Source organism: Podarcis muralis, chromosome 9, assembly GCF_964188315.1.
Source record: "Podarcis muralis chromosome 9, rPodMur119.hap1.1, whole genome shotgun sequence".
Lineage (NCBI taxonomy): Eukaryota > Metazoa > Chordata > Lepidosauria > Squamata > Lacertidae > Podarcis > Podarcis muralis.
The window spans coordinates 13,441,180-13,465,016 of NC_135663.1; the positions used below are offsets into that span (position 1 = coordinate 13,441,180).

A 23,837-nucleotide genomic window follows, 5' to 3' on the forward strand; every position below is an offset into this window, starting at 1 on the left:
GACCCGCTTCAGCCGGCCAACGATGAGAGGTGCCTGGGGAGATGCTGGTATTACATTGCATCGCACATTGCGTTGCAAAACACATCATGAGGAAGTGGGGGAAAGAGGCACAGAGGGCGGTGTCAGTTCCGTGTCTCTTAAAATACCTAGTTCTGTGGGGGGGTTTTGGGAGGGAATACTTTTTGGCAACTTGTAGGCGTGGAAAATGAACAAGTATTTTAAAAAGAAAAGAGGGAGGAATAGGACCAGGGGTTCAACCATGTGTCTACGGGAACCTAAAGCCACGACAAAAGGAAAGAGAGAGTGGCCTGGGTTACACCTGATCTGTTTGGTACTCGGACGCTTCGGAGAGGCTTTCGGAAAAGCTGAGGAAGTTCTCCTGGTACTCGGAGCAGATGATCTCGAAGCGGTAGTGTCTGAACTCCACAGCAAAGGAGCCGAAGTAGCAGAGGAAGCACATCACCATTCCCCACTGTATCCGTGCAGCGTGCATGTGGAACTTCTGGGACATCAAGATGAAATCTGGAGAGGCGTCAAGGAAAAATGTGCAGGAGGCGCTCGAGTGCAGGAAGAAGAGAAGAAGAAGAAGAAGAGTTTGGATTTGATATCCCGCTTTATCACTACCTTAGGGAGTCTCAAAGCGGCTAACATTCTCCTTTCCCTTCCTCCCCCACAACAAACACTCTGTGAAGTGAGTGGGGCTGAGAGACTTCAAAGAAGTGTGACTGGCCCAAGGTCACCCAGCAGCTGCATGTGGAGGAGCGGAGACGCGAACCCGGTTCCCCAGATTACGAGTCTATCGCTCTTAAGCACTACACCACACTGGCTCTCAAGAGAACGTGGATGAGGCTGTCTTACATGCAGGGCTGTGTCAACGCTGTGCTAAAAAATAAAACATTCGGCACCCAGGCAACCCAAATTCTGCACCAAAAAAGTAGAATTCTGTGAGTTGTTTAACTTAAACTTGGATCGCCCTCCCACCAGATGTCAAAGAGAACAACAACTACCAAACTTTTAGAAGACATCTGAAGGAAGCCCTGTTTAGGGAGGCTTTTAATGTTTGATGTATTGCTGTCTTTTAATATTTGCTTGGAAGCCGCCCAGAGTGGCTGGGGAAGCCCAGCCAGATGGGTGGGGTATAAATAATAAATTATTATTACTATTATTATTATTATTATTGTTATTATTATTATTTCTCTTATTTTGCATCATTTATTCTTCACAAGGTGCGATGGGAGGGTTGGCCCTTTCCATAACCCATTTGGGCTTTGGTATTCATGGGGAATTCACAGATGAAAGAAGCCAAGTAGGGGAGGGGGCCAAGTTTTTCTCCCCTTCCTATGCACCCCATTTGGTATTAAAACAGATACCCCCACTTTGCAGACACCCACTTTATTACACCGGCACACTGATCCATCAAGAGTTCATCATACTTTCGCAAGGCTTATGTAAGGACATTTCAGATGACGTGGGGTTTTTTTTACCAGACTCAACTTGCTGCTGTTGTTTTATTAGAACCTTACCTCTGTCTTCTGAGAACTGCATTAGCTGGAAGAAAAGCATGCAAAAGGGATAATAAGGCTGGCAAGTTTCCAATGCTGTGTGTATGCAAAACAAGGAGATAAGAGATGAGAAAGGAAAGCTAATTTTGCATGTGACAGTGAGGGCACGTTCATAAAAACCGCACCCATTTAATACAGATCTCTGGTTTTGCACCTCCAAAATTCTGTTCAAGATCTCTGTGCCATGCACCAAAAGAATCTACACAATTTTCACTCAAAATGATTCCTGCTAATAACTGTACTGGAAATGGTAGCCTTGTCCTTGTGCGCACAAAAAGAAATCTATACACAAATGAAATCTCACTCGAGACGTGGGAGAGAGAAGCAGGACCACGCTCACTGTCCCACAGTCCCATGCCTTGATCAGGTCTTGTAAAGAAAGCAGGTCTGTGGAGCCTTTGTCCACAAGACCCAAATCAGTGTACAGAGTTCAAGGGCAGGGCCATGTAAGCCATGCTCATACTTTCCCCACCGCCCTTCACTGACAGCACAAACTCTTTTACCCAAATTTGACAAACTACAATAGCTGTCCAGTGGGATGAATTTGGCTCAGTGCATCACAAGTTCTGTAGGTTGGTACAGTGGTACCTCAGCTTAAGAACTTAATTCATTCTGGAGGTCCGTTCTTAACCTGAAACTGTTCTTAACCTGAAGACCACTTTAGCTAATGGGGCCTCCAGCTGCAGCCGCGCCGCCGGAGCACGATTTCTGTTCTCCTCATGAAGCAAAGTTCTTAACCCGAGGTCCTATTTCTGGGTTAGCGGAGTCTGTAACCTGAAGCGTATGTAACCTGAAGCGTCTGTAACCCGAGGTACCACCGTATAGCGTTTTTAATATATATATATAAATAAAAGAATTGCTTTTAGAAAAAAGAGAGAGAAATAAAGTAGAAAGTGAGTGAGAATGTAACAGAGGATAAAAATACTGATACTTTACTATACATTCATATACAGATGTGGTATATTCTTATTATCTTAATGCACATATAATTGTCAGTACCCCAATATATTCTGTGTAAACCCATTCCAAATACCATTGAATTTATCAAAAGAAAATTAAGTCTATAAGCTGTCGTTTTATATGTTGCTAATGTCACCACTGATTAAGGGGAATTGTATCTCTGTTCTTTCAAGCCATTAGTATCAGGCTTTTGTAGGCTTGGTATAGTTGAAGAAATTGCGGGCTTCCCTTAAGCATCTGTAAGAGAGGGATGCTGGGCTCAATAAGCCATGGATCTGATCCAGCAACCGCCTTCTTACACTCTTAGGTTATTGTCAGGGAACTGACATCAGAGCGAGAGGCGAAGGGGAGGCTCCCAGATGATGCGGGCGAAGGACCTAGCAGCAGGGGAAGAAACGGCTCAATAGAGGGGGAAGCAAATCAGCGCAACACCAGGGATAAAGGGGGGCAGATGGGGGAAGCGGAGAGAGGGCTCCAGGACTCTTCACTGGACATCAGTGAGGAGAGTACAGGTCCTCCGTTACCCACGCCCTCCCTGCGCAGAAGACTCCCGCGCAGTGAGAGGAGGAGGAGACTGGGTGTCAAACAGCTTTTATGTTGGAAGAGGTTTAAGAAACGCCCACTGACGGATTCTGCTAGCGACTGAGGCAGCCACATTGAGAAGGGGCTGTGCAGTCAGAAAGGTTTAACCAGGCAAATTAGCCTAGAGAAGCACCAGTTTACGCACGAGTAACTCATACCCATTACAGTTATGTTCTTAAAACAGAGCAGTTACTAAAGGGTCACAGAGTATTCATATTATGCATCTTCCCTTGGTCAAAACACATTTTTCATCAGGCGACTAATGGGACTTGCTCAGTACAATCCCATACATACTCAGAAATAAACTGAACTTACCCCCTGTTAAGGGTGTATATGATTTCACTCTAGGAGCAGAATTATATGCATTTCTGCCCAGAAGTAAGCCCCAATGTATTTAGTAGGGCTTGCTTTCAGGTATGTTGGTACAGGATCACAACTTAAGGCACAGGACTGCATTGAAAATCCAAGCTTACATGCTTGGCACACAAAAACCGCCTGCATCAAAATTTAAATTTTAGCAGAATTTATAGTTTCAGAAATGCATAATTTGAATGAGTTCTGGGGATTAGTGTTAAGACTTGATTTCACAGTACATGTGCTGATACTCAAAACTGCAATGGCAAACTGCAGCCTCATGCAAACAGTTCATCGCCTGCAAACTCTAATTTATCAGATCGTGAACTTTCCTCCTTTGAGATGAGAAGTTGGCACCTGGAGAAAATGTGCAGAATTAAAGGATACAAAGGACGACGCAGAGGGTTATCGCTGCCGATAAGACGACTCGTGGGATCCCAGCTTTCCTTCCTTCATTCTTCAGGTTTATTTTGAGCGTTAGGGCAGACTGAATCCAGCAGGCCAGGGTGCCGAAACCAAAGGTCAGGGATGTGCCCACATTATGGATTTCTTCATCGTTCGAAAGCTGTAAGGACAACAAAACGGGTGGCCTTCCTTGATGTGATTGATAGAAAAGGCTCTTGCCCTCAAACCACCAGATGGGTTCTGCTAAGGACCCAGAGCGAACCCGGTCATGCTGCCACTGCTGAACTCAACATGCGTGAGAGAATACCTTGATGTGTGGATGACTTTACTTTCCCCTCAATCCTTCAAGGCGGATGGCTCATAGGCACGCCTAAGGTGGGCAGGTGCAAAAGGAGATGGAGCTCCTGCACATTTAATATTTGTGCAGAAGAGGGGTTTTCAGCAGGTGTATCTTATCATGCAAATTACACCTGCCAAGCTTCTCTCTTCTGTACAGCTATTAAAAGTTTCGGGAGCCCTGTGGTCTTTTGTGTCTGACCACCCGAGACGTGCCTGGAGTAAAGAAGGATGGAAGAGCTGGAGAAGAAGAGGAAACATTTCTGCCGTTTCTGATCAGAAGAGACAACAAAGGTGTTTAAAGTAGGGGTACAGGATGTCCCCAGTTTCCAGGGACAGTCCCCAGATTTGCAAATCTGTCCCCGGGAAACGTGGCAGCGGCAGCCTCAGCAGCTCAGAGCTAGCCTGGTAGCACAGTTGGCTCTGGCTGGCTTCAGGAGCTGCTCGCTGCCGCCGCCACTGCCAAGGGGGAACCAGGGATGTCCGGTGGTACAGATCTCCTGCCCACTTCCCCCTTTGTTTTGACAGATCGGGGGAGGCTTGGGAGTCACAGGCGGGCAGCCGTTGCCCAGGAGGGGAGCAAGGCGCACGGTTTCTCTGCCAGGCAAGGTGCAAAGCCCTTCTTTCACACCCTGTGAAACATAAACGCACATAGTTTTTTAAAAACTGGGAAACCCCGCAACTCCTTAGCCTCCCCTGATCAGTCAAAACAAAGGGGGAAGGGGGAAGGAGATCGGGGGAGGCTCGGGAGTCACGGGCGGGCGGTGCACCGTTGCCCAGGTTTTTTAAAACTCAGAGCATTTATGTTTCACAGGGTGCGAAAGAAGGGCTTTGCACCTTTATACAATATGCATATGTGCTTGAGCCCAGGGTCTTTTGCCTTACCATCCCCACTACTGACACCCTGTTGCTACTCGGCTTAAAAAAAAAAAGTGTCCCCGGATTCATTTAAAAAAAATCTGGTAACCGTAGTTTAAAGCACCCTCCTAAAGAATCCTGTGAACTATAGTCCACTCCTCACAGAGCTACAATTCTCAGCACCCTGAACAGCACCCAGGATTCTTTGGGGAACAGAGGATGTGCTGTTCCACATCCTCTCCCGTATCCCAGTCCTGGTTGGCACCAATAACAGGCTGCAGGGAGTGGCAAGCTTAACATGACCTACGGGCCTCCTGTTGCTATTAATCCACTTAGAAGAATAATTCTACATGAAATGTACTTTCTTTACGACAGTAGGTGGGTTTGGGATTTATAGGAATGGCGGGCTCTTACGCAAGTGGTAGTAAATCCTGCACGCCTCAGCACAAATGCCCTGTTCTCTTATAAATGTGCCATTTCCTTTTATGGGTGTATCATTCCCTACCTCACATCTGCCAAATAAATCATCTCATCTGCCTGGAGCAGCCTGGGCCCTGACATTAAGCGACACCTAAGCCGGGCTTCTGCGGGCATCAGATTTTGGCCCACGAAAACACGGCTTACATTTATTCCGTGACCTGCAGGCACCTTGGACAGAATCCATGAGAACTGAGCCACTAGCTGTATGGGCTTGATAGGTCTTGCCCTTCTCTCATCAAGCTGCAGAGCATGCAAAAATCTGACGACCTTTCAAAGGCAGCTTGTAATGCAGTGTGATTGGTGGCTGATGATCTTGCTAGGAACACAATAAGACAGGATTCTCCTACTTGCAGCATGCCATCATTTCAGGGGTGCAGGGATATCAGGGTGAAGGGCCTACCTCTATGAGAAGGGCTGAAGGTTAGGTGACCATGCACCTTTCGGATCTACAATTCTACGTTTCTATACAAGACAGGGAGGGAGTTGAGAAACATGAAAGTCAAAAGGAGGATGGAGACAGCTTGAAAGAGAAACAGCTGTCTGGAAATACCGAACTTACAGAAACTGCCATCTGGCGGCCAGATGGATCTAGGCAGGAGATCCTTTTAAAGCAGGGAGGGATCCACTCTGCCCTGCATGCTGAAAGCACATGCAATGCACTCTTCTTTAGGGTGCTGAAAAAGAGCAGCGCACGATGGGCAAAGGTGCACTGAGATTTTGTCAGGGGCAAAATCTTGGGAATTATAGGGACAGAACTACCTAAAATGTATAGAAACCTATTCATGTATGCGACTATAGCGGCAAGAATGCTACTTGCCCAAAAATGGAAAGAAGAAGAAGTCCCAGCAAAGGAAGAATAGATACAAAAACTTAATGGAATATGCAGAAATGGTGAAACTTACTGGAAGAATAAGAAATCAAGATAACAAACTTTTTACAAAAGAACGGAAATGGTTTATGGAATACTCATGGATAAATTGTAAACAGATAAAAACACTGGCAGGATTATTGTAATAACCTGCAGTTTCGTAAGAGTATATATTTACAGAAGATGAGTAAATGAACAAATTAAGTTAATTTGGATATGCAGAATATGTTATAAATAAATTTAAGGAAAGTGGGGGAAGGAAGTCAAGTTTTGAAATGTAAAAATGATTGTAAAATCAGTGAAATGTATAAATTTGAAAAGTGTGTGTGTTTAAAGAGATTTTGCCAGGTGGGGAAGAGGAGTCATTTAAGAGTACGGTAGAAGAGAAGGGAGCCACAGAAGAAGGGACATTACCGTCATTTAGGGCACAGTGCTATAATCCCTGGGAACACACCCCAGAAGCCATAGGATACAGGAGATCTCTCCCACAGAGAAGGAGGTCCGCAGGCAGTGAAGGAGTCGATACGATACAATATGGTATCTTTATTGTCATTGTCCCATACAGAACAATGAAACTGAAAAATCTACATAAGACATTCAAAACCCCTAAAAACTCTGAAACCCCATTTTAAAATACAATATATTGTCCTTGACCTGTCTTTAATGTGACATTTAAACTTCTGCCACCCTTGCTGCTCTGTTGTCGGTGCTCCAACAGCCACAATGGCAATAAGGGGTGTTCGAGGGGTGTGATGGGGCAGAAGTGGGGAGGTTTTCGGAGCCACTGAACCCAGAATGCTTGTTCCTCTGACACACAGATAGAGAGAGAAAAAGGAGGGGGAAATATTCCAGCCTTATAGCTGGCATACTAATTTCCTCTGCAACTTTCTCCTCCCCACCCTCCATCCTGGTCAGTATGAGGTCAGTAGGGTTTGGGGTTTAGAGGTTCTTCCAGCACAGATACTCCTTTCCCTACCATAACAGAATAGCTCTGTTCTAGACATTTACTGTAGATTATTATTAACAGGCTATTGAACTAGAAACTAATGAGACAATGCCTTAATTCAGACACACTGACAAAACATGGCTGTTTCACTGTTTAATCATTAACAAACAAACAGACCATCGTTTGTGGTGTCACAAGAAAAAACAGCAATGAGCCTTGTGATCGCATAGTGTGAAAGGGAAGATTATCTGATGGGGGACAGATTAAATCTGAAGGCAGTCCTGTATCTGGAAGCTTTTAACATGCGGTGTTCTGTTGTGTTCTTGTATATTCTGTTGGCAGCCGCCCAGAGTGGCCCAAGTGAACTTAACAAAGTTTCACATTTTGGGTTCTGTTGCAGACCTGACATATGTTTTAATTTGTAAACTATTTGAATCACCACATTTGTAAACTTCCTAATGGCTCGTGGCCGAAACAAATAACTGAATCCGGCCGAAGTATTCTGTATAGATGGGGAACTGGCAGGTTTCCAAGATGTTGTTAGAATCTTAACTGCCATCAGTTAAATTAAGGTCTTATGTATATAATAAAGGTTCATAAATGTACCAAGCAAACACGTACATAGATATATAGGCCACATGTCAGAAGCTGCACAGGAAAGCAGCCATGGAGCCATTTTGACTCCCAGGCTGACCAGGTGTTTTCTCTGCAAGGTCAAATGGAAAAGCCTCCCCATTGTCTTTTCCTTCACAAATCCTGTCTTAGGGGTAGGACTGTGTTTGAATAGGGTGTGAGCCTGCGACCTGGCCCAGGAACTAAGTATTTATCACTACAAAAGACTGGCCAGGCTCCCCAGGCAATCCAATCAAGTAACCTGCCAGACAGGAGAAAAACAACATTCAAATTTCTGTTTTAGACCGCCTTTTCTGTGATGTAGGTATGATGTACCTGGGGTGGTATTGATCTACAGGGTGGCAATTTCAAAAGTCCATATAAGGCCTTGCGTGCCATTGTTCTGGGTTCCTCCTCCTTTCCTGTGGGTGAGGGGAGCACCCTGTGGCAACAGATCAATAAAGATCAAGCTTACAAGCTGCTTTGCTTCTCAATATTCTCTGGTTGGCCTCTGATTTTTTTTTTGCTTGTACATATCAACAGCAACATGCGATTGCATGTGTTTCAATTCCACTTGGAATGTGACAACAGAAGGGTGGTCTAGAAACATTAAAAAGACGCCCGTATATGCCAGGCACAGATCTCTGGGGCAGGGCGCATCTTTTGCATGCAGAATATACCAGGTTCGACCCCTGGCTTGTCTAGTTGAAAATGGCAGGTGATGGGAAAAACCTCAACGTGGGACTTGGAGAGTCACTCCCATTCAGGACAGACAAGAGGTGGGGAAGATTTTTCAGTCGAGGGCCACAGTCCCTTCTGGGTGCCCTTCTGGAGGCCAAATGTCAGTGGCGGGAGGAAGCAGAGATAAAATCAGCAGAACCATGGATATAAAGGATGCCTTTGTACCACAGGCTAGTTTGTACGCTCACACCTTTCTCTATCCTTCATCCAGGCAAGTAAGAGGTATTATCAAGAGACCACAGACACATTCCAGCCAAAAAACGCTCACTGAAGGTGCAAAGAGGTCTGGTGAGGGGCGTGGCTTAGGGAGAGAGTCAGTTATTGGGGAAGATGAGAGAGAGAGAGAGAGAGAGAGAGAGAGAGAGAGAGAGAGAGAGAGAGAGAGAGAACACACACAATACCTGGAAATTGCCCAGCAAAGTCATTCCGAAGGAGGCCAAGCACAACGCCACCAGGCCGCTCACATTGAGCCAGGGATTCAAAACTTTTGGTTTTAGCTGAATAAAGCGAAGGACAGCCACGACAAGCGCTGAAATGAGGAACGAGAACGTGACACTCATGCACAATTATGACTCCAAACGTCAAGATAATTCTAGGTCCAAACAGGTCTGCAAGACGGGTTTACAAATGCACCCACCACAGCCTGGCTATGGAGCTTGAGAAGTGCAAAAGTATCCGCCCTCTTTTAATTATGGGGCAGCGGACTTGCAAGAGCCTCCCTCCTAAGTTATTTCTTGGTCAGTCAAAAGCAAGGCCACCCGGAACAATTAAGACCTGATAGGACCCTCGAAGCCTCTCTCCCGTTAACCATCTCCACTGTGGTTGAATCTTGCCTATAAAGGATGACCCAGAAGCAAAGGCAGCCAGGCCTTTGGTACTTTTAAGAGTGGTGTAGGAAAAGGAATTTTGGTAGCTCCAGTTTACATACCTGCCAAACTCCCTTCTTCTACACATAGGTGCCCTGCACTCCTTTGGATCTGGTCACCCTATATTTGAAACAGCATACCATAAACTTTTGTCAGAAGAGTCTTCCTTGTATATATGTAGACTGGAGGTAGCCAATGGGCAGCCTTCTAGATATTTTGGACCACAGCTCCCATCAGCCTAAACTAGCATAGCCAATGACCCAGAGGCCATTCTTACGCATCCCAGGTAACCAGGTGAGCGCAGATTTATAAGCCTGCTATAGGGCTACTACGGCTCAGTTCCTAACCCTAGCAAAGAAATACTGACCATCAATTAAAAGAAGGGTTGCGAACATTATATAACAAACATTATCATCATTATTATATGCATAATCACATTATTGCTGTGCTCACACACATGCAGGATTTAAAGCAGTAGAAACTGATAGCAAGTGTCATGCAAATAAAAACATATATTGCCCGGAAAATGAGATGATTAAAAACAAACAAGCAAAAATATACGGCGACTATAATGTTTCACTATCTGGATATTTTACACAACCTTTGCATATGTTATTTTATAGTAGGGGCAGATAACCTTTTTTGGGCTGCGGGCCTCTGAGGGCTGCATGTCAAAGTGAGCAATGGCCAAAATGTAGAAGAAGTATGGGGAAACAAATGTTGCTGTTGTTATGTTGTTGTTGTTGTTGTTACAAATTTTGGTGGGTCTTATGGGTGGGTCACAAAAATATTTGGCATCATAGAATTGCAGAAGGAAGCCTGCAAGAATTGTCATTTTTAAAACAACAGACTTTTTTTAATGAACAAATTTTGAGTGGCTTTGGGAGGCCACAAAAAATCTTTGGGCCTTGCAGTATCACATCTAAGAACCTATTGGAACAGTCTGTAAAAAATGTTTTAAAAATAAATGGAAATTTTTGGAGGAGCTTTAATGCTACAAAAAAAAATCATTTGGCATCATAGCACTACAAATTTAAAATGACAAACTTACGGGGGGGGGCGTTTCTCAAGAGCCACAAAACCTCTTGCGGGTCAGGATCTTGCCTGCGGGCCATGGGTTAGCACCCCTGTTTTACAGGTCTAGTTCTCAGAGGCAGTAAATATGTTAGAGCAGCTTTGAGGGGCAGATAGCAGTGCTGCAAAGTGCCTGAGATTTTAATTAACAAGACAGTGTTGTGTCGCTCCAGGGCATTGTGGGAAATTTAAAATGGCAGCCAGCTCTTCTGCTAGGTAAACCCCACACCCAGGTAGGTGTCAGAGCTGGTGGGCCATGCCCAAAGATGTTAGATGCTGATGCCAAGCCTAAAACCTGCATCTGAGCTAAATAACTTGAGATTAGCTACGGTTTCCGACGATTGGTTGCTCCTCCATTAAAAAAAACACCCTGCATGCAGAAATCCAGCATGTCAGGGAGAAGGGACTTAGTCTAGCCTTCTACCTGACATTCTGATCTTCTGTGTTGAAAGATTTCAATTCTTTTTATGAAGGAGGAGTCCCCCACATGACCTTCAGTCTCAAGTTGTCCAGCCCAAACACCCCCTTCAGGGAGAACTAAGCCAGAATAGCTGCAGATTACTGGGCCTCGCCTTGACAACATTTACTGAGCTTAACCTGGTGATTTGCTAACACAAATTAGAAGAGACAAACAATAAAAAAAGAAGCCAGACATTCTCCATGCAACGCCTACCTAGAAATGCTGCCATGTTCATGACTTGGCTAAACACACAGCTTGCAGGAGGGGCGTCACCTGCAATACTTCAAAAATAGAATGCGCATCATTGTAATTCAACTAAGCCTGCAACAGAGATGCATAAATCAGTAAAATGGTCCACTGGTTTAAAAATGGGCCTTATTTGGGGGGAAAGACATGGAGAGACAGATAAAGGACGGAAAGTGACTTCATTACCTTATATAAGGAGGCTTTTGAGGACCTTCCTTCCTAAGAGACGGAAAAAAGAAATGAATCATACACAAGTCAGAATTGCAGGGCTGGTTACTGAATGCGATTTAGTTTAGAACAGGAATGGAGAACCTGTGTGGCTCTCCAATGGTTGGACTCCAATCCCACCACCACCAGCCGGCCTTGCCAATGGTCAGGGATGATGGAAGTTATAGCCCATGGGTAGGCAAACTAAGGCCCAGGGGCCGGATCCGACCCAATCGCCTTCTAAATCCAGCCCACAGATGGTCCAGGAATCAGCGTGTTTTTATATGAGTAGAATGTGTCCATTTATTCAAAATGCATCTCTGGGTTATTTGTGGGGCATAGGAATTCGTTCATCCCCCCCCAAAAAAATAGTCCGGCCCCCCACAAGGTCTGAGGGACAGCCCCCTGCTGAAAAAGTTTGCTGACTCCTGTTAAACCACATTTGGAGGGCTGCTGGTTCCTGATCCCTGGATTAGACCTGCCTGCAGTGACTCCCTCTACCTAATGGGTGTGTATATGTGTGTGCAACACCAAACCATTTGCCAAATTTAAAAGGGCACCGGTGGTGGTGGGTCAGTCCAATCTGCAGAGCTTGAGGCAGCCAGTAGCAGCAATGCTATTGGTCCTCCATTTGATGCCTTGGTTGCTACTGGGCAATGTCAGGAAGGCTGACCAATCCATGAGGCAAGGTGAGGCTACTGCCTCAGGAGGAAGAATCCACAGGGACAGCAGATCCCAATGTAGATCTTTATTCAGGGCTGGCCCAACCAAGAGGCAAGGTGAGACAACTGCCTCTGGTGGCAGAATTCACAGGGGCAGCAGAACCTAACACCAATCTTTCTTTTCCCCCTTCTTCTTGATGTAGATCTTCCCTCACCTCTTCTTCCCTAATGTGAGAAGGGTGCCATTTTGGGATCTGCCTCAGGTGCCAAAATGTTTTGGGCCGGCCCTGATAACAGGCTGCATTGGACAGTTGTCCCAACTGTGACTGAAGCTGTAGAGGCAGGCAGGCGGCAGCAGCAGCAGCACAAGCAACAGCCAGCAGGGAAGGGTGAGAAAGGCTGTCGTGGTCATGGATGGAATGGGGGTTTCCTTGCTGGCCCTCGCCTGGATGCTACTAGGAAGGCGATGATGCAAGGTTGTCTCCTGCTTCCCCCACCTGGGCAGGTGCGTCTGCTGTTCTGTTTTAGCTGTCATTTTAATGGGAGGCACTAATTCAGGCCAATGCAGGGTTCATTGGGTGCAGTAGGTAACCAAGACTGGCTCCATCGTCTGCACCACTGTTTTGCAACTGGCTGCAGCTGGTGGACTTCTGAGCTCTGGTTTTTAAAAAAGCAAAAGGTGGCACATTCAAGCCTGACCTACGCTTGCTTTTTAAAAAGAAAACGTGCTAGTAGTAGATTGCAAGAAAAGGAAGGTGGTTTTAGCAGACTGCAAAATCAAGCAGAGAAACTTTCAATTCATAAGGAACTCTGCACTGTTTCCACTCATTTCTTCTATGGCTTCTATTTGCATTGCTGTTTGGCGGATAACACCCTAGGCCTGTGATGGCCAGACTTGGCCCTCCAGCTGTTTTGGGACTACAGTTCCCATCATCCCTGAACACTGGTCCTGTTAGCTAGGGATGATGGGAGTTGTAGTCCCAAAACAGCTGGAGGGCCAAGTTTGGCCATCACTGCCCTAGGCTATTAGCCGAGAACATCGCTGTGTAAAGTCAGCTAAAAGGATTATATGATGAAATTCCAGGGAAACTAATTCTGCTTCTCTGTAGGGGTCAGCAGAATAGGGCTCCCAACACTGCTTTGAGTTCATGTGCTGAAACTCACCCTGATGATTTGATTCTGTGAAGCATAATGGACTGTGTCATTAGAAAGTAAGATTTAAAATATATATATATATATTACCTGTCCAGCACATTTAGCGGAATAATGTTGTTGTCTTCTACTGCTATAAAATACCTGCCAAAATAGGAAGGAAGACATTTAGACGATTCTAAATGAGGGGTAAAAGGGATGCGGGTGGCGCTGTTAAACCACAGAGCCTAGGGCTTGCTGATCAGAAGGTTGGCGGCTCGAATCCCCGCAACGGGGTGAGCTCCTGTTGCTCAGTCCCTGCTCCTGCCAATCTAGCAGTTCGAAAGCACGTCAAAGTGCAAGTAGATAAATAGGTACCGCTCCGCCGGGAAGGTAAACGGCATTTCCTTGCGCTGCTCTGGTTCGCCAGAAGCGGCTTAGTCATGCTGGCCACATGACCCGGAAGCTGTACGCCGGCTCCCTCGGCCAATAAAGCGAGATGAGCGCCACAACCCCAGAGTCATCCACGACTGGACCTAATGGTCAGGGGTCCCTTTACCTTTACCTAAATGAGGGGTGGGGTGTCAGGGCTGGTTCCTGGAAGAAGGCAAGTTGTTCAGCAGAATGGCAGAACAATGTTCTTCCAGCGAAGAACTGTTCATCCTGAAGCATGCTGAGACCCCTTGAATAATGTTGCTCCAAAGGAAATTATTCCACCCAGAAACCATAAAAGGTCCACAAAGGTCACTTACACAATCCACAGTCCTGCTGAGGTAAACAGCGTCAACACAAGAGGTAAGAACATCCATACGCTGCATTTCTTTCCATCCATGCCTGACAGGAACAAAGAGAACAGAAATGAAACATGGCAAACGTGAGAACTTGTGGCCTTTTCTTACCTCAATGAGAAGATATACAGTGGTGCCCCGCAAGACGAATGCCTCGCAAGACGAAAAACTCGCTAGACGAAAGGGTTTTCCGTTTTTTGAGTCGTTCCGCAAGATGAATTTCCCTATGGGCTTGCTTCGCAAGACGAAACGTCTTGCGAGTTATTGCGAGTTTGTTTCCTTTTTCTTAAAGCCACTAAGCCGTTAATAGCCGCTAAGCCGCTAATACCCGTGCTTCGCAAGACGAAAAAACCGCAAGACGAAGAGACTCGCGGAAGGGATTAATTTCGTCTTGCGAGGCACCACTGTACAATGCTCTCTATATACTCAAGATGGTGACATTCTTCACCCAACTTGCAAATTACAATTAATCCCATTTTAAACCTGCCTTTCCTCCCAGGAGCTACATGGAGCTTAGTTTTATGCCTGGACACACCTATTGCCACACCTTCAGGTGCCACCATACCGAGGGAGCCGGCGTTCAAAAGGCTAATTCTTATTCTACCTAGGTAAAGAGGAAGATGGACAATTGCTTTTCTACCACCCATCCTGTTAAGTTGTGGGTGCATATCAGACGACACAGCGATTCTTCAAACAGCTCTTGTTTATTCATAGGCCAGAACAGAACTGAACTGAAGGGTTCAACCAGCCTGCTTATATAAAGCTCCAGTACAACGTAACTGTAACAATTTTCTGAAACTATCCAATCACTGAATGTCACTTTCGATCCCTTATTTGCATAACTATCTACAGTATTCCCCTGCTGGCCCAGGGTGAGAACTTCAGTACATAACACATCCTTAAAACAGGAACAACTCTTTCCAGTCTTCCCAAAACCTCCCAAAATGTCTGGTGAGATGTCACATGAGAAGCACATAAGCAGAGTAAAGAGTGAACTAAATTGCTGGGGGGCGCACCCACATCCCCCCCTTCTTCCTAGCCAAATTGTATACGAGCCTCATGAAATCCTGAGAGGCGGGCTTTGTGACCTCAGGTTATGGTTCCTTGGAAGATGCACTAATGAAACTCATGTACGGTACTCAATGCACATTTCACACAAATTGCAATTGATTGCAAATTTGCATAATAAGCAGAAAGGTTTGGGGTTTTTTGGCCTGATCTGCATCTAATCACATTTTTCAGTCTCTAGTTACATTCCCTTCCCCTTAGTCATCATCTATTATTTCCTTCTGTTCCCACACAGTTCCCTGCCAGAAATGTCAATATTCTGCAAAAATAATAATGAGAGAACACGCTAACCGAGGCTGTTTATTGCTGCATTTTCTATATGCACGTTTTTTGTTGATTGGCATGCTTTATGATGAGCACAGAGTTTTGAGTTCTCAGTGCGATTTTCACGCTTGATGTCGAATAAGCAAGACGCAAGTCATCCTGGAAAACCGCTTTCCTCCAGTTCCCTCTACCCCAATCCTCGAAGCCAATGAATTCATTAATAAAGTTAATGGAATCTGTCACTCGAGTACCAGGAGACATGTCAGCAGGGACAAAAGTCAATTTCTCTACGCTTCTAGCTTCCTTGCAAAGAAATCTCTGCCTAGGATGGATTTTACTTCAGCATCATGCAGCAAGCGCTAAGTGCCATGCCTGAAGCCTGCAGCAATTTAGCCACCTCTTCCAAGCTTGCTGCTTTGGGATATGCGCCACTTTCTATTCTTTCCATTGTGACCATTTTCAGCACATTCAACCCCCCCCCCCAAATACTCATCAACTTCTTAACATTCCTCAGCTATATCCTGTCTAAACTAATATTCATAGCATTGTTTCACACCAGATACTACTGTTGTTCATTTTCTTCCCAGAAGCACGAATAAAGAGGGAGTTAGATAGTGCTTTTTTTCTTTAAAAAAAATGTTTACTCTAAAAAAAATGTACTCTAAAAATTTTTTGGGACTCAAGAAAACCACCGTTTTATAGTTCAAATCGGGAAAAATAAATACAGTAAATGGACAAAAGTACAAAGATTCACAAAATGTTTAGGGGTATGTGTAGTAGCCCTGGGTGCCCCCAGAAAAAAGCACTGGAGTTAGATATTAAGATTTCAGAAAACTGAGGCCAAGTTAACAAATGCAAAACCCAGTGCTTACTGACTGCTACATATTGGCCTGGTTGACAAGACACACTAAATCTTGGCTTAGCGAGAATGCATGAACATGCAGACACCCATAGAGATGCTCACAGCCAGTTTGTTCCTCCCCAGTTACTTTAACTGATGTGATGTGCTGAGCCAAATCAAAGTTTGGCTTAGAATGCCATCTAAACTGGGATTTGTGGCGAAGCTCTCTTTTCACTAACCTTGAGCAGTAACCAAAAGAAGCAAAACTCTTGCGAGCTTTTGCAAACCAGCTCACTGACTGCTTCAACCAGTCGAAATTCACCTTTGTGTAGAGGTAAGAAAGACACAGCTACTTCCCTGGCACACATATAAGGTTGTTGCAGCCCAAGGCCCTGATGCATGAAGACTTGATTTTGTGCAAGCCTCTGCTTCACACACACACACACACACACACACCCCTAGGAGTAAATATTCCAAGATCTTGAATGCAAAATATTTCTGAACTCTGGGAGATTAAATGTGGTAATGCCCATAAGTACCTCCCAGAAGGCAGAAATGCAATGTCATACCCTTTTGTTCTGTGTTCAATAATTCTCAAAAAATTCTGCCCTATAAGGGGCAACTTAAATAAATATTATCACATTGAAGATGGTCCCAAGAAGAGCACTTTGCCAGTAGACACGGCCAGACTGCATAAAGGCACAGAGTTCATTAATACCAAAACGAAAAATTGCCTTCACTGTTAGATTCACTTCCTCTGCCCCTTCTGCTCATGGGCCTTTTTCAATGAGTTTCCCCCACATCTGTGGTTGTTCAACATTCAGCGTAAACAAATGACCATGAAACTTGCCTTCCTCAGTTTTTCTGGCAGACAAACCATGCTTAGCAAAACTTGGCTTCCTTCTGCAAACCACGCTAGAAGGAACCAAACATTTGCAAGCATTATATATATATATATATATATATATATATGCTTTCGTAGATTTTCACGGGTACAGGAATGCAGGTTTTGGTGTCCTCGGGTGTCTTCCCGTGTAAAAGTTGGGGTGTCTAGGCGACGTTTCGACGAGGTCTCACTCGTCATCTTCAGGCTGGTGCTTTCGGCTTCTTGTTACTGGAACAGAGCAGGATCTCAGTGTTTGAGTTCCTATAAATACTGTTGAGGAGGTGTGGCCTCTAATGTTCTTGGGCAGAGAGGAAGTTCCCAGGCTAGTGTGCCTTTTCTTCTTTTGTTTCTTAATTACTTGAGGGATATCTTGAGTGATTTCTTGAGTTGTATCCTGAGTACCACTTAGGTGGGTCATTAGGTGTGGATTAGTTGCTAAAGCCTTTGTGTCTTGACCTCTTGAACTTTGTGAAGAGTTTTTCTGGGAAGATGGTTGTACTGCATTATGTTGTGCTCTGGCTTGGCTTCGTGTATAGGGGCGAGCTGTGGTTTTCTGGTCTGTGCCAGCCAGATCTGTGTAGGGATTGCAGGGGGGTGCAGCATCCGGAGGTGCCACCATGGTTTGGCTACTGGATGGTATCTGTAATTCATCTGTGGAGAGGGTCTGGGTTTGGGTCTGGTGTGGTTGATTGGTGATGGCGTTCTGTGTGCCTCTGGCTCTGGTGTCAGTTTTTGTGGGGAGGGCTAATTTCCAGATGTCTGGCAAGCGGGATGTGTCGTCACGCTTGTTCATGTTGTGAGGGTGTTTCTCTATCTCGATGGCTTCCATGATTATTCTCTTGTGGTGATGTTCCATGTTAAAGAGCAATTTGGAATCTGCAAAATTAATTTCGTGTCCTGTTTCTTTCATGTGTTGGAAAAGAGAGGAAGTTTTTTCTTCTTTTTTGACGGCATTCTTGTGTTCTGCGATACGTGCATTTATTCGTCTGTTAGTTTGTCCAATGTACGTGGCTGGGCAGACTTTGCAGGGTATTTCATAGACCCCTTGGTTTTCCAACTGGATTTTATCCTTGGGGTTTCTGAGGATATTGGCTATTTTTTGGTTGGTGCAAAAGGCTGTTTTGATATTGTGTTTATGGAGGATTTTGCTAATTTTATCTGTAGTGCCCTTGATATAAGGAAGGAGGGCCATGCCATTGTTTTCTTCTGTGTCTTGGTTTTTGGGGGGTGTTTCTTTTTGGATTAGCTTCGTAACCCTGTTTTGCTGGTATCCATTGGCAATTAACACATTTGAGAGATTCTGTAACTCAGTTGTCAAGTGGTTTTTGTCAGCCAGGCGTTTGGTTCTGGAGATGAGAGTCTTGGCTACGGAGTTTATTTGTGCAGGGTGGTGGTGTGATTGTGCATGTAAGTAGCGGTTGGTGTGTGTTTTTTTCCGGTAGATAGTGTGTCCTAGGGAGCCATCACCCTGCACAAATAAACTCCGTAGCCAAGACTCTCATCTCCAGAACCAAACGCCTGGCTGACAAAAACCACTTGACAACTGAGTTACAGAATCTCTCAAATGTGTTAATTGCCAATGGATACCAGCAAAACAGGGTTACGAAGCTAATCCAAAAAGAAACACCCCCCAAAAACCAAGACACAGAAGAAAACAATGGCATGGCCCTCCTTCCTTATATCAAGGGCACTACAGATAAAATTAGCAAAATCCTCCATAAACACAATATCAAAACAGCCTTTTGCACCAACCAAAAAATAGCCAATATCCTCAGAAACCCCAAGGATAAAATCCAGTTGGAAAACCAAGGGGTCTATGAAATACCCTGCAAAGTCTGCCCAGCCACGTACATTGGACAAACTAACAGACGAATAAATGCACGTATCGCAGAACACAAGAATGCCGTCAAAAAAGAAGAAAAAACTTCCTCTCTTTTCCAACACATGAAAGAAACAGGACACGAAATTAATTTTGCAGATTCCAAATTGCTCTTTAACATGGAACATCACCACAAGAGAATAATCATGGAAGCCATCGAGATAGAGAAACACCCTCACAACATGAACAAGCGTGACGACACATCCCGCTTGCCAGACATCTGGAAATTAGCCCTCCCCACAAAAACTGACACCAGAGCCAGAGGCACACAGAACGCCATCACCAATCAACCACACCAGACCCAAACCCAGACCCTCTCCACAGATGAATTACAGATACCATCCAGTAGCCAAACCATGGTGGCACCTCCGGATGCTGCACCCCCCTGCAATCCCTACACAGATCTGGCTGGCACAGACCAGAAAACCACAGCTCGCCCCTATACACGAAGCCAAGCCAGAGCACAACAAAATGCAGTACAACCATCTTCCCAGAAAAACTCTTCACAAAGTTCAAGAGGTCAAGACACAAAGGCTTTAGCAACTAATCCACACCTAATGACCCACCTAAGTGGTACTCAGGATACAACTCAAGAAATCACTCAAGATATCCCTCAAGTAATTAAGAAACAAAAGAAGAAAAGGCACACTAGCCTGGGAACTTCCTCTCTGCCCAAGAACATTAGAGGCCACACCTCCTCAACAGTATTTATAGGAACTCAAACACTGAGATCCTGCTCTGTTCCAGTAACAAGAAGCCGAAAGCACCAGCCTGAAGATGACGAGTGAGACCTCGTCGAAACGTCGCCTAGACACCCCAACTTTTACACGGGAAGACACCCGAGGACACCAAAACCTGCATTCCTGTACCCGTGAAAATCTACGAAAGCAAATATCTCACCTCTACGGGGAGGAAACCTTCCAGCTGACAAGAACCTACGAGAAACTAGAAATCCGAAGAGCCACCATCTTATGTGATCTCTTGTTCCTACGCAACTGCCGAGACAACAACTTAATTCCCACATGCTTCCAACTTAAATTCCACTCTAAAACCCCAGCTACCGAAAGGATCCTGAAACGAACTGAACTATCCCTAATCAGAAACGAACTACACAGGAAAAGATACCTACTAAACCAAACCAACAAAGATCTGCTCACTCTTCACCTCAAACTCTGTAACAAAATCCACCCTGCACTCTGGGACAAATGCAAACAACTAGCCGTCTGGAGAGCTGAAACGGAGACCTCACGTAAGACAGACACACACACCAACAAACTCCACAAACTAGAAAAACGCCAGAAACCCAGCCACCCTCCACAACAACCCATGAAGCAAACAGTACATAACATATCAGACAGGATCCTCACCTCAACTGAAACCAAAGTACTCTCCAAAGGTTTCAACTTTGCAGTCGCCCCGAGACGCATCCCCACGGAAAACATCATATGCGGAGTCGAAGCTAGCCTAACCAAAATCAACCCAGATGAAGCCAATAAAATCAGACTTGAAGTCACCAACATCCTCTGCTCCAGCAAACCACCCAGAAGCAATTTACACAAAGAAGAACAGAAAGCACTCACCGACCTGAGGAAAGACAACAACATAATCATTCTCCCAGCAGACAAAGGTAATGCCACTGTTGTGATGAACACATCGGACTACCAAGCAAAACTATCAAATCTACTCCAAGACCCTACCTACCAACCTATAAAAACAGATCCCACCACCTATCTGGAAAAAACCACCAAATCCAAAATAAAAGCCTCTCCTATCAGTGAAGAAATCCAGCTAAGAATCATCCCCAGAGAAAAATCATCCAGATGCCCCAAACTCTACGGCCTCCCCAAGATACACAAAGAAGGAACACCACTCAGACCAATAGTCAGCTCCATAGGCTCACCTCTACAAAATCTCGCTAAATTTCTCGCCAAGCAACTTCAGCCCTATGCAGAATCCATCTCTTCACACGTTCCAAACTCCTTCCAGTTCATAGAAACAATAAAGAAGCAAAACCTACATCCCAATGACCTACTTGTGAGCTTCGATGTTGTATCTCTCTTCACACAAGTGCCCATTAATGAAGCCTTGACAGCCATTCAAAACAAATACAATCCCCCCGAATACATCTTGGACCTGACCAAGCACTGCCTAACCAACACGTACTTCATCCACAATGGACAAAGATACAAACAGATAGAAGGAGCACCTATGGGATCACCCCTCTCACCGGTCATCGCAAACCTGTACATGGAACACTTTGAAACCAATGCCTTAGACAAGTCAGAACACAAACCCAAACTTTGGCTCAGATATGTTGACGACACCTTTGTAATTTGGCCACACGGGAAGGAAAAACTGGATAGCTTCCTCACACATCTCAACAGCCTACACCCCAAAATACAATTCACTATGGAAATAGAAGCCAACAACCAACTTCCCTTCCTTGACGTCCTAATCTACAAAAAACCTGATGGCTCCCTAGGACACACTATCTACCGGAAAAAAAACACACACCAACCGCTACTTACATGCACAATCACACCACCACCCTGCACAAATAAACTCCGTAGCCAAGACTCTCATCTCCAGAACCAAACGCCTGGCTGACAAAAACCACTTGACAACTGAGTTACAGAATCTCTCAAATGTGTTAATTGCCAATGGATACCAGCAAAACAGGGTTACGAAGCTAATCCAAAAAGAAACACCCCCCAAAAACCAAGACACAGAAGAAAACAATGGCATGGCCCTCCTTCCTTATATCAAGGGCACTACAGATAAAATTAGCAAAATCCTCCATAAACACAATATCAAAACAGCCTTTTGCACCAACCAAAAAATAGCCAATATCCTCAGAAACCCCAAGGATAAAATCCAGTTGGAAAACCAAGGGGTCTATGAAATACCCTGCAAAGTCTGCCCAGCCACGTACATTGGACAAACTAACAGACGAATAAATGCACGTATCGCAGAACACAAGAATGCCGTCAAAAAAGAAGAAAAAACTTCCTCTCTTTTCCAACACATGAAAGAAACAGGACACGAAATTAATTTTGCAGATTCCAAATTGCTCTTTAACATGGAACATCACCACAAGAGAATAATCATGGAAGCCATCGAGATAGAGAAACACCCTCACAACATGAACAAGCGTGACGACACATCCCGCTTGCCAGACATCTGGAAATTAGCCCTCCCCACAAAAACTGACACCAGAGCCAGAGGCACACAGAACGCCATCACCAATCAACCACACCAGACCCAAACCCAGACCCTCTCCACAGATGAATTACAGATACCATCCAGTAGCCAAACCATGGTGGCACCTCCGGATGCTGCACCCCCCTGCAATCCCTACACAGATCTGGCTGGCACAGACCAGAAAACCACAGCTCGCCCCTATACACGAAGCCAAGCCAGAGCACAACAAAATGCAGTACAACCATCTTCCCAGAAAAACTCTTCACAAAGTTCAAGAGGTCAAGACACAAAGGCTTTAGCAACTAATCCACACCTAATGACCCACCTAAGTGGTACTCAGGATACAACTCAAGAAATCACTCAAGATATCCCTCAAGTAATTAAGAAACAAAAGAAGAAAAGGCACACTAGCCTGGGAACTTCCTCTCTGCCCAAGAACATTAGAGGCCACACCTCCTCAACAGTATTTATAGGAACTCAAACACTGAGATCCTGCTCTGTTCCAGTAACAAGAAGCCGAAAGCACCAGCCTGAAGATGACGAGTGAGACCTCGTCGAAACGTCGCCTAGACACCCCAACTTTTACACGGGAAGACACCCGAGGACACCAAAACCTGCATATATATATATATATATATATATGCAGGTTTTGGTGTCCTCGGGTATCTTCCCGTGTAAAAGTTGGGGTGTCTAGGCGACGTTTCGACGAGGTCTCACTCGTCATCTTCAGGCTGGTGCTTTCGGCTTCTTGTTACTGGAACAGAGCAGGATCTCAGTGTTTGAGTTCCTATAAATACTGTTGAGGAGGTATGGTCTGGGCAGAGAGGAAGTTCCCAGGCTAGTGTGCCTTTTCTTCTTTTGTTCCTTAATTGCTTGAGGGATATCTTGAGTGATTTCTTGAGTGATATCCTGAGTACCACTTAGGTGGGTCATTAGGTGTGGATTAGTTGCTAAAGCCTTTGTGTCTTGACCTCTTGAACTTTGTGAAGAGTTTTTCTGAGAAGATGGGTGTACTACATTTAGTTGTGCACGATATACACGAAGCCAAGCCAGAGCACAACTAAATGTAGTACACCCATCTTCTCAGAAAAACTCTTCACAAAGTTCAAGAGGTCAAGACACAAAGGCTTTAGCAACTAATCCACACCTAATGACCCACCTAAGTGGTACTCAGGATATCACTCAAGAAATCACTCAAGATATCCCTCAAGCAATTAAGGAACAAAAGAAGAAAAGGCACACTAGCCTGGGAACTTCCTCTCTGCCCAGACCATACCTCCTCAACAGTATTTATAGGAACTCAAACACTGAGATCCTGCTCTGTTCCAGTAACAAGAAGCCGAAAGCACCAGCCTGAAGATGACGAGTGAGACCTCGTCGAAACGTCGCCTAGACACCCCAACTTTTACACGGGAAGATACCCGAGGACACCAAAACCTGCATTCCTGTACCCGTGAAAATCTACGAAAGCATATATATATATATATATATATTGCCTATTTCATCTTGTAAACGCATTTCTGTGGCTTCATCCCATGCTGCAGCTGCCAGCAGAGCTGG

The 23,837-nt window shown here is 45.0% G+C and overlaps 1 protein-coding gene across 14 annotated transcripts in view; it reads right to left on the minus strand.

The window, feature by feature from the left end:
* The window catches only part of TMEM150C (transmembrane protein 150C), a 60,461-nt gene continuing 36,624 nt past the window's right edge, over positions 1-23,837 (minus strand). For 9 of the 14 annotated variants that reach the window (XM_028743770.2, XM_028743777.2, XM_028743780.2 and 6 more), the window contains 7 exons: positions 14,103-14,184; positions 13,462-13,515; positions 11,537-11,569; positions 11,318-11,385; positions 9,106-9,233; positions 3,846-4,023; positions 1-522 (listed from right to left, as the gene is read on the minus strand). In XM_028743770.2, coding sequence (XP_028599603.1) covers positions 314-522; positions 3,846-4,023; positions 9,106-9,233; positions 11,318-11,385; positions 11,537-11,569; positions 13,462-13,515; positions 14,103-14,184 — 752 coding nt within the window. In that variant the 3' untranslated portion in view covers positions 1-313. Of the gene's footprint in view, positions 523-3,845; positions 4,024-9,105; positions 9,234-9,632; positions 9,691-11,317; positions 11,386-11,536; positions 11,570-13,461; positions 13,516-14,102; positions 14,185-23,837 lie in introns of all 14 variants that reach the window. The other 5 variants (XM_077933774.1, XM_028743775.2, XM_028743774.2 and 2 more) reach the window with 1 other exon arrangement.